This window comes from Lepus europaeus, chromosome 4 (genome assembly GCF_033115175.1).
Source record: "Lepus europaeus isolate LE1 chromosome 4, mLepTim1.pri, whole genome shotgun sequence".
Taxonomy (NCBI): Eukaryota; Metazoa; Chordata; class Mammalia; order Lagomorpha; family Leporidae; genus Lepus; species Lepus europaeus.
In genome coordinates, this window is record NC_084830.1 from 942,252 (window position 1) to 953,220 (window position 10,969).

The 10,969-nt window shown below is 55.0% G+C and overlaps 1 protein-coding gene across 1 annotated transcript in view; it reads right to left on the reverse strand.

Annotated features, from left to right (window-relative positions):
- Positions 1 to 510: 510 nt before the first annotated feature.
- The window catches only part of ZNF623 (zinc finger protein 623), a 29,110-nt gene continuing 18,651 nt past the window's right edge, over positions 511 to 10,969 (reverse strand). The window contains exon 2 of the mRNA XM_062187913.1: positions 511 to 3,966. Within this exon, the coding sequence (XP_062043897.1) occupies positions 2,401 to 3,897 (1,497 nt within the window). The 5' untranslated portion in view covers positions 3,898 to 3,966 and the 3' untranslated portion in view covers positions 511 to 2,400. The remainder of the gene's footprint in view (positions 3,967 to 10,969) is intronic.

The following is a 10,969-nucleotide window of genomic DNA, read 5'->3' on the forward strand; positions in this document are numbered from 1 at the left end:
GAGTCCCAGGCTCCTGGCTTTCACCTGAGCTAGACCCAGCTACTGTGGGCTTTTAGGAAGTGAACCAAATCAAAGACCTCACTCTCATTCTGCCTTTTAAAGAAATTGTTTTACAAAACTAATGTACTTATTGCAATGGGCTGAGTATGTTCCCCCAAAATTTGTATCTTTAGATCCTACTCCCCAAGGTGATGGTGTCAGGAGCTGGAGCTTTTGGGACGTGATAACAAGGAGAACCTTGCTGAATGGGACGAGGGCTCCTATGAATGAGGTCTGAGGTTTCCTAGTTGCCTTCTACCACATGAGGTCACAGTGAGAAGACATCACGTAGGAAGGGATGGGTCCTGACCAGAAACCAAACTGGCCACCACCTTGATCTTGAGCTTCCCAGCCTCGAGAACTGTTGTTTATAGGCACCCGGTGTATGGTGTTCTGTTACGGCCGCCTGAATGGACTAAGACATTTAAGAGAAATCCGATGAGAAATAAAGACATGTGCAAACATCCTCTTACACAATGCTTACAGCTGTTTTATTCTTAGAGCCCAAACTAGAAACCCAAATGTCCACCGTGGAAGGACGAACAAAGGACAGCCGATCCATAAGATGCACACTACTCAGCAAGAACTACTGAGTCACCAAGCCCGGCTGATTCTAAACACGTGACAAAGTGAATCGAGGAGACACAGAGGAGGCCCTACCTGACCGTGTCAGGAGCTGCTAGAACCAAAGCTAGGACCGACGGCTGTGGTTAATGCGGCAAAGTGAGACTGACCAGGAGACAGCAGAGGGACCACCTTGGTGTCAGAACACGATTTCCTTGACTGTGTGGCAGTTGTAAGGCTGTGGCAATTTTCCAAAACTGACCATGTGAAATATGTTTGTTGATCCCATACCACGTGCAGTACCTCCAGGAGTTTCCAAGAAATGGTGTTGTGTGTGTGCTCAGTTATCTGCCCCTCTGGGTTTCTAGAGTTGTGGGAATTTATTAAGACCAGGATACGTGCTCCTGGGTAAAAAATCGATTTCTATAATTTCCAAACTGGATGTTTTGGCTAAAATTCAGACATAAACTCAGAGGCAAAGATTCGCAGTTTGCTAGCTGGTTCCCCACCGTGTTAACCCGCCTGCTCTGACCACGGGGCCAGGCCACTGTTGGTGCAGATCTCCTCTCCGACAGCTCTCTCTTCTCCAGGGGCCCCCAGCCTCTCAGGAAGCCACCTCAGCTTGGTGACCCCTCACCTAGGAACATACTTGTATTTAAAAAGCTAACTCCCCGGCCCAGGTCGTCTGTGTTCCCTGCTTCACTCTGAGGGACCCGAGATCAGCAGCGTCTTACTGTCAGCTTCCTCACTGCTTGGAACCTCTCTTTACAGACACCAACACGTGTTCAAGCAAATGTCATGCTGAGCCGGGGAGCCGGGACAGGGCTGAGAATTAAGTTCAAACCTGGAAACACTGGGAAAGAAGTTACCCAGGGCGTGGGGACTGCATGCCCCTTGGCGGTGAGAACGCCACAGGCCACGCAGGTCACTGCGCCCAGCCCAAGGTCTGGGCACGCAAAGGGAAGCACCCGCAGCCAGCAGACCCAGCAAGCGCCGAGCTTCTGAGCTGGGGAGGAGCAGTCGGCAGAATCGGCCAACACGAAGCACAGCAGACAGAAAGGACAAAGTGGGAGAAACGCCAGTGACACGTGGGTTCGCGGTTTCTTGTGTTTTGGGGGACTTTGCTGTGTGCTAGACGCTGGGGACACAGAAGCGACTGAATGTGCTCACTGTTCCCCAGGAACCGCGGATACGAGACAGCACACACAGTTCTGGCAGCAAAGCAAGCCGAGCGACGGGGCGAGCAAGCATTAGCACAGAAGCCGGCTGCCGGGCCCGGCCTGAGGAACAATGTGCCACACGTGGCGCTGAGACGAACCTGAACAGTGAGTGGGGAGGACCCAGGTGGGCGCAGGGAACAGCGCAGAGCACGGGGGAATCTGCTGGACAATCAGCTGAACATGTCGGGGGCCTGGAGCTGAGTCCAAGGGTAACAGGGGCCCAACCATTGTTCCACACACGAGAGAATCCTTCTCCGACCCGACCTCCCGAGGGCGCAGTCTTCCAGGCACTCCTTTAAGTAGATGCGTAGCTCTGCGCTCAAAGGACTGAGCTCTGGGACGGAGAGTGAGTGAATAAACACAGACCTTCCCGCCCCTGCCCCCACTGCCTCTCCTGGGGGTGCCTGGGGCCGAGGCGGGGAGGACCCGGGTCCCAGGTGCTGCACACTGAATGCCCACTCCAAAAGCAGCGCCGGTGGGGATCTGGGACACTTTGCACATCCCAATCCCAGAAGCCACAGGGACCCTAGCTGCACAGACTCGCAAGCATTCTCAACTGCACAGGACGGTGACAGTGTCACAGGTCACCTGGAGGGTCCTCCTGGCCCACGGGCCGCTCCCCCAAACACAGCGGGGCCGTGCTCAAGGGAAGGCCCTCCTGCTGGGCATCGGGACTGTGCTCGAAGCCTGGCGGCGAGTTCAAGTCCTTCTCAAACTGACGACATTCGTAGAGCTTCTCCTCGGTGTGGACCTTCTGGTGCTGCAGGAAGTTCGACCTCTGGATGAAGCCCCTCCCGCAGTAGCTGCACACGTAGGGCTTCTCTCCGGTGTGGATGATCTGGTGCAGCAGCAGCTTGGAGCTCTGGATGAACGCCTTGCCGCAGTCTTTGCACTCGAAGGGCCTGTCCCCAGTGTGGATCTTCTGGTGCTCGGTGAGGTGGGCTTTCTGGAGAAAAGCCTTCCCGCACTCTTTGCACTCATACACCCGCTCGCCAGTGTGGATCTTCTGGTGTCGGATGAGGTAGGAGCTCAGGAAGAAGGCTTTGCCACATTCGCTGCACTCGTACAGTTTCTCTCCAGTGTGAATCCTCTGGTGCTGGGTGAAGTTGGACGTCTGGCTGAAGCGCTTCCCGCACTCGTTGCAGACGTACGGCCTTTCTCCTGTGTGGATCCTCTGGTGCTGGATGAGCTTGGAGCTCCGGATGAAGGCTTTCCCACACTCGTTGCACTCAAAGGGCCGCTCCCCGGTGTGGATCCGCTGGTGCTCGATGAGGTCCGAGCGGTGGCGGAAGGCCTTGCCGCACTCCTTGCACTCGTACTGCTTCACCTCCGTGTGGATCTGGTAATGCCGGATGAGGCTGGAGCTGCGGATGAAGGACTTCCCGCATTCGTTGCACTCGTAGGGCCTCTCCCCGGTGTGAATCCTCTGATGGCGAATAAGCAGCGAGCTCTGACTGAAGCCTTTCCCACACTCCTTGCACTCAAACGGTCTTTCCCTGGTGTGAACGCGCTGGTGGCGGATCAGGTCCGAGCTGTGCCCGAAGGCTTTCCCACACTGTGCACACTTGAAGGGCTTTTCCCCGGCGTGTGCTCGCTGGTGCTCGGTGAGGTCTGCGTAGTGAGCGAAGCGGTCCCCACACATGTGACACACGCAAGGTCTCTTCCCGGCGTGGATCCTCTGGTGCTCTGTCAGGAGAGCACGCTGCCCAAAGCCTTGCCCACACTGATCGCATATGTAAGGTTTCTCCCCAGTGTGAGAAGTCTGATGCCTAACGAGCTCCGAGCCAAACATGAAGCTTTCGCCACAGACATCGCAAGGATGGGCGCCCCCGCCCACGAGCTCCCGTGGGAGTAGCAGCAGGTCGGAGTTCAGCAGAGGACCCCGCCCTGACTCACCACACGCTGAGGCCGGAGCCCCCGTCTGGATCTTCCAATGCGTCACTGTCACCTGCTTGAATTCCTCTTCCTGAGAGGGGGAACCTGCCAGGCTCTGCCCTTCCGGGTTTCCCAAAAGCTCTCCTAACGTGACGTCAGACGCAGGGGGCTCCATCACCGTGAGCTTGTCTGACAGCATCGCACGCGAACGTTCATCTTCAGAGACAGGCCGTGAGGTCAGCGCTGCTCACCAGCTCCTGTACCAGATCTGAAACAAGAGGAGAGGAGACATCTTTCCCTTTGTACACGACAGAGGCTTCTCAAAAGCAGAGAGACACTCGTCCCAGAAGTGAGGGGGAAACGCCTGCTCCTCCCGGCCGCCCGACGGAGCCCCCACGGCGCCAGACTCCAGCGCACGCTGGCCTCAAGGACACAGCAAGGACTCCATCCACAATCAAGACACCTATTTCTAAAGAAGCTATCAACACCACCTCTCCGCCATCGCTCGTTCCGTCGGGTCCTCCTCCTCCTCCCCCAGCTCAGCACCCAGGCTGGGCCCCGCACTCATTTTAGTCAGTCCTCTGCACCTGCACATTCGACCACCCCTGGACCATTCTTCACAGGAAAAGAAAACTGTCTGTACTAAGCATGTACTTTGTCAGGTCCTTATTCCCTACACAGTACAGTGTAACAACTCTCTATACAGTGCCTGCATTTTTTTTTAAAGGTTTATTTGAAAGGCAGAGTTACAGAAAGAGGGAGAGGCAGTGAGAGAGATTGATTGATTGATCTTCCATCTACTGGGTCACTCCCCAAATGGCTGCAATGACCAGAGGTGGGCTGATCCAAAGCCAGGAGCCAGGAGTTTCTTCAGGGTCTCCCACATGGGTGCAGGGGCCCAAGTACTTGAGCCATCTTCTGCTGCTTTCCCAGGCCACAGCAGGGAGCTGGATCACAAGTGGAGCAGCCAGGACTTGAACTGGCGACTATATGGGATGCCGGCACTGAAGGCAGCGGCTTTACCCGCTAAGCCACAGCGCCAGCCCCCAGTGTCTACATTTTATTAGGCACTGTAAGTAACCCGAGAGTGAGACTACCAGGAGTGTGCAGACTGCATGTAAACACTGTGCCACTCACGTAGGGAACTGGGGCACCCAAGGATCTGAGTATCTGGGGAGGGTCCTGGAGCCAATGCCCCCTGGCTAAGGGAAGATGTTCTGTCCCTGCTGCAGGGAGAAGGCCCCGAGGCAGGGCTGGAAAAAGAGTGGACCTTGGCGAATTCCGGAAAAGTCCACACCTCTGGAAACACAATTTCAATAGACCAGTGAGAAAGAGGGGAGTATGGCACATAAAATAAGGTTATGGGAAATATTAACCAACTACCAACCCCTTCCACGCTCATGAACAGAGGCAGGGACCCCTGCTGCACGCACAAGGTGAAGGGTCAGCGCGTCGCAGACGAGGAGGGCGGAGAAGGAGTAAGAGAGCAGCCTGCGGGAGGCCGGACTCCAGCTCCAGGCCCTCCTCCGCACGGAGAGCTGCGCCGCCTAGCGCACACAACCTCGCTTTCACTTGGCGCTCTCTTGGACTCTGTGCACTTCCAGACTGGGCAGCAGTTCACAGACCAGGCAGCCCCCCAGCCAGGACACAGCGGCTTGCATGGAACCCCAACTCCCTGGTCCTTTCCCTCCTCTATCTCACGTTTAGGGAACCCTGCTCCAGCCATAGGAAGCTTGCTCCCACACCTGTGTTCACCCGACTGGACTCCTTCACATGGATAACCCCTAGCCTAATCGGGCCCAGGAGCTGCCAGCACAATTTTGTAATTTGAAAGGCAGAGAAAGACAGGATCTTTCCTTTGCTGGTTCGCTCCCCGAATGCCTGGAACAGCCGGGGCTTGGCCAGGCTGAAACCAGGGCACTGGAACTAAATTCATGTCTCCCACAGGAATGGCAGAAACCCAAGTACTGGAGCCATCACTGCCGCCTCCCTGGGTATCGGCAGGCTGGAACCTGAAGGGAGCCAGGACTCAAGGCCAGGAAAGCCAACACAGTGTGAGCGCATCCCAAGCGTCTTAACCGTTGTGCCCAAATGCCCAACACTCCAATCTCCCTCTCAGCTGGTGACCTTGTCTTGATCCAGTGAGACCCAACGCAAGAGAATCGAGTTCTTTCCACATCTACAAGCCCACCTGATCTGTGCCATCTTCAGCCTCTCTCTTATGTGACATGACCTTGACCTAAAGTCGCTATTGCTTCCTGTGCATGAGAACCCGCCCTCCATCATGAACTCACTGCCTCCCCACCACCATCCCAATCAGTGGGCAAACTCCAGCCTCACTCACCTTAGAAACAGCTTCCTGGGCCTGCCTTCTCCTTGTCAACTACCCCGTTACTGTCCTCCGCAGGGAGACTGTCACCCAGGCTGGCTTCCTCCACCTGCTCCCCGCCGAGGCCGAGCCCCAGGCAGGTCCTCACTCCCGGCACATCCAACCACCGGCAGCTGCCTCTCCACGGCCTCCGCCTCGCTCCTCCTCTGCTCAGGCTCCCTGTGGAGTCTGGGACAGTCCCCTGCTCATCCAGCCCAGGGACTGCCCCTCCTATGTCCCCTGGCACTGCCCTGGCTGCTGTGCCCCAGGGCTCAGACCTCAGACCTCTCCTACACTCATCCTGAGACAAGCGCACCCATTGTTGTTTTGTTTTGTTTTGTTTTTACAATTTTATTTATTTATTTGAGAGGTAAATTTACAGAGGGAGAGAAAGAAAGAGGTCTTTCATCTGCTGGTTCACTCCCCAAATGGCTGCAACGGCCAGAGTTGAGTCGATCAGAAGCCAGGAGCTAGGAGCCTCCTTTGGGTTCCCACGTGGGTACAGGAGCCATCTTCCACTGCTTTTCTTTTTTTTTTTCTTTTTTTTTTTTTTGACAGGCAGAGTGGACAGTGAAAGAGAGAGAGACAGAGAGAAAGGTCTTCCTTTGCCGTTGGTTCACCCTCCAATGGCTGCTGCGGCCGGTGCACTGCGCTGATCCGATGGCAGGAGCCAGGTGCTTCTCCTGGTCTCCCATGGGGTGCAGGGCCCAAGCACTTGGGCCATCCTCCACTGCACTGCCAGGCCATAGCAGAGAGCTGGACTGGAAGAGGGGCAACCGGGATAGAATCCGGCGCCCCAACCAGGACTAGAACCCAGTGTGCCGGCGCCGCAAGGCAGAGGATTAGCCTGTGGAACCACGGCGCCAGCCTTCCACTGCTTTTCTAGGCCATAGCAGAGAGCTGGCTCACAAAAGAACAGCTGGGATTCGAACTGGCGCCCATGACTAACATCCATATGGGATGCTGGTGCCACAGGCGGAGGCTTAGCCCATGAAGCCACAGCACCGGCCCAAAGCTCACCCATTTTATTTCGTTAAGATTCATTTTCAGGGCCAACGGCACAGCAGGTTAAGCCACTGCTAGTGATGTCAGCATTGCACACTGGGCACCAGTTCCAGTCTTGGCTGCTCCACTTCCAATCCAGCTTCCTGCTGGATGCCTGGGAAGCAGCAGCAGATGGCCCCAATACTTGGCCCCTGCCACCTGTGTGGGGGACCTAGAGTTCCTGGCTCCTAGCTTTGGCCTGGTCCAGCCCTGGTCATTGTGACCATTTGAGGAGTGACCTAAACTGGGGAGATGGAAGATCTGTCTCTCCCTCTCTCTTTTTTCTGTTACAAAATGTACTTTTTTCAGCCAGATGAAACTCTCCAACTGCGCATGTGGTTACATATTATAAGGCCTGCCTCTGATGCGGGCCCTGTTTACAAGACCTATTTCTAATTATTAACTTGTCTCTTACAACATAGCTAAATAAATGGCTAATGTACATGTTGTCACAGACAGGCGTGGTGTGCAGCTCACTGCCGAGTCCACAGCACTGTGCACCTGGCGGGACAGCCCAGGTGATCAGGTAGCACAAACCGCAGCTCCCCTGCGGACGGTGCAGCTGTGGCGGGGACCCTTCTGTGAAAAACGCGTTCCGTGTGGACAGAGAAGACAGCGCCTCGTGCAGGGGCATTTCACAGCAGGCAAACGGCACTCGGGCAAATGCAGGAATCGTGAAGGCAAGCAAGCTTCGGGAACGCGAATCCACCGTTTACACTACTGGGGACTGTGCCACCTGTCCCTGGACACTCGATAAATATCGATTCCCTGAGAGCCAGGACATGAAAGTGCCGCCAGAGCAGCTGCCTTGGAGCCCAAGGCTGGGCTGTAAGTTGTGACACTTCAGAGAAAACCACATCATCTGGAAAGCCATGCATGGCCTTCCAGTGGCCTTGCAATTCTTCAGGAGCGATGCGTGACTTCTCGCAGACGGCAGGCAGCAGCGGGTCTCAGCTTGAAGGGCACAGAGTGGGCCACAGAAATGTTGATTTGTCTCTTAAAGTAAAATCCTGCTTTCTCAGAATTCCTAGGACCTAACGGATCTCTCTCCCTCTGTCTCCAGTTAACATCCTGAAAAAGCCAGGGAACCTCCCAGGCTGAGCAGTGTCAATGCAGCACCATGGCTCCGTCGGGACGTGAACTGGGCGCTGTCTTGAAGCTCCGCCCTTGAGAGTTCTCCGCGTGCTCCTCGGCGGTGAGGTTGCTGGTTTGAGGGCTGAGGCTGCGGAAGTCCCTGCTGGGTCTCCCTCCAGCCCTGACTCCCCGCGAGCCCACGGCTGCAGTTCTGCAGACGGGCAGGAAGTTTCTGAACGTGTCCTGGTTAATCATCGGGAGATGCTCCTCCTTTATGAAGTCAGGTGTGGTGGAATGAGAAGGTGAGAAGGTCATGCCAAGATGGCCGCTGACAACAGAAACTGCCTGGCAACAGGCCGTGATTGGGTGGCTTTGGAAACCACAGGACAACAGAGCCTGACTGACAACAGGCCGTGACTGGATGGCTTCAGAAACTGCCTGACAACAGAGCCTGACTGACAACAGGCCGTGATTGGATGGCTTTGGAAACCACAGGACAACAGAGCCTGACTGACAACAGGCCATGATTGGATGGCTTCAGAAGCCATATGGCAACACAGCCTAACTGGCAACAGGCTGTGATTGGGTGGCTTTGGAAACTGCCTGACAACAGGCTGTGATTGGTTAGGGCATAGACCGCCCCTTGACCGGATTGGCTGTCTTGGCTATATAAGTGGCTGTAGCAACTGAAATAAACGAGTCTGCGGGCTGCTCGTCTCAGGCCTGCTTTCCCCCGACTCCTGGGGTCTGTGTGGTGACTCCACGCCTCTTGCCCCCACCACGCTCTTCCTCTCAGAAGCAAATCCACTGCAACGTCTGGTGGGCCAATGTGACAAAGAGACAGCGTGTCGGACTCAGCAAGGTCCCCCCTGGATTTCGGCAAGTAGGCCCCTCGGTGTTTTGTGTGCTGTTCGGTTCTGTGAGGGTGAGCACAGAACCCCCTCCTACGCCCCTTTCCTTGTCCTTGTCCTCGGTCTAAGTGAGCCCAGGTTGGCACACACCGCCCTGAAGCGTACGTCGCTTCTCGGCTCCTCCTTTTACTTTCAGTTCACTCAGCGAACTCATATAAGGGACTGATCATCCCAGAATTTGGAACCAAGTCATCTTCCCTCACTCGAGAGAGGTGACGCTCCAGAGACACCGTGTGGGCATACGGCCTTGACCTAACGAATCAAGGAAGTCCCCCACCAAGCACAGGACATACGTACGATCTGATACACCACTGTCTGTCTGTCTAACGCAGGAACCCCCTGCAGAATGCCATCAGCCACTGAGGTGCTAGGAATTTGCTTTGTTATGGCAGCAGTGCTGTGCCTGTCTTTCCTTTGGCTAGAATTGGCATGGTGCACCGCTCTTAAGCGCTCAAGCATGGGAAAGATACCCCCCTCTCAGAATCCCGCGCAGATTACCAAACATAATCAATCTGTGAGTGATAAGAGCCTGTCACTCCAGGTCCCTGTCTCACAGACAACAGTTGATGACTTGGGGAGAGAGAGCTCTGACGGTGAAAATGACATGACAGCAGACAAGGCAGCAATGCCTAGTCAGCCACCCCCCACATCCCCGTGGGATGAACTTAGACGACCTCGACGCAATAACCCATGCGAGGTCATCCCATCTGCACCTAGTGAGGATCCCCACCTTTGTGGCAGTCCCCAGGCACCCCAGGCTCTCAGGGCAGCTGCTAGACCCCATCCCACCTGCACGTTTGCCGTTAATGTTGGAATGGATGCAGAATTCAGGCCCTGGGTTCCCACGCCCACAAATGACCTTGCTATGCTAAAAAAGGCTTCTCAGGAGTCAGGCCCCAACTCTCCTGCTTTGAACAGGTGCTCACACCATGGGCAGCGAACCTGCAAACTCATTTTGACTGGGTTTACACTGCTCAAAGCATGTTTGTCGAGACCACAGTTTTTACAGGGAAAGCCTCCTATGAGGAGGAGGCCTGAAACCGAGGTGAGGCATAATGCTGCCTATGGAATAGCAGTAACCTTTGATATGCTTACAAGCCGCGGCACGTACATCTATCCTCACGAACAGGCCCACATTGGAGTAGTTGCCTATTTTGATCAGGTCAGAGACTTGGCACTTAGAGCCTTAAAAAATATAAATCCTCCTGGTTATAGTCAGCTCTTTAGAAACCTAGTTCAAGGCCCAGGCGAATGGTTCCCCGATTTCCTTGCCAGAGTCTTGGAGGCAGTGGAGAAAAGATTACCGCCTGGCCCCGATCAAGACAATTTGGTCAAACGATTAGCTTGGATACTACCAAAGAGGCAAAAGCGGCAATCTCCCCAGTCCGTAATGAAGACCTTTCTAAATGGATAGTAGCCACAAAGGAGGTAAACCCTGCTGATACACCCATACAGGCCCTGACTGCGGCCATTCACAAACTGAACACAAGGAAGTCTAATGACCCTCCAGGTTGTTGGGGATGTCAGGAAACGGGACACCTACGGCAAAACTGCCCAAACGCTGACAGACGGGGCAAGCCCAAAGGGCTGTGTCCCAGATGTAAAAAAGGCTTTCGTTGGGCAAAAGGTTGCAAGACCAAGCCTTTAAACTCCCAGTGGGGCGGCCCTCAGCCCAGCAAGTAAGAGGGAGTCCCACCACCATTAACTGGTCGATGCCTATCTTCAAGCTGAGGCCAAAATTGACCCTATATTTAGATGACATTGCCTTTGTGGGTTTAATTGATATGGGGGTAGATGTCACTGTCTTAAAAGTTAGGGATGCGGCCGGCGCCGCGGCTCACTAGGCTAATCCTCCGCCTTGCGGCGCCAGCACA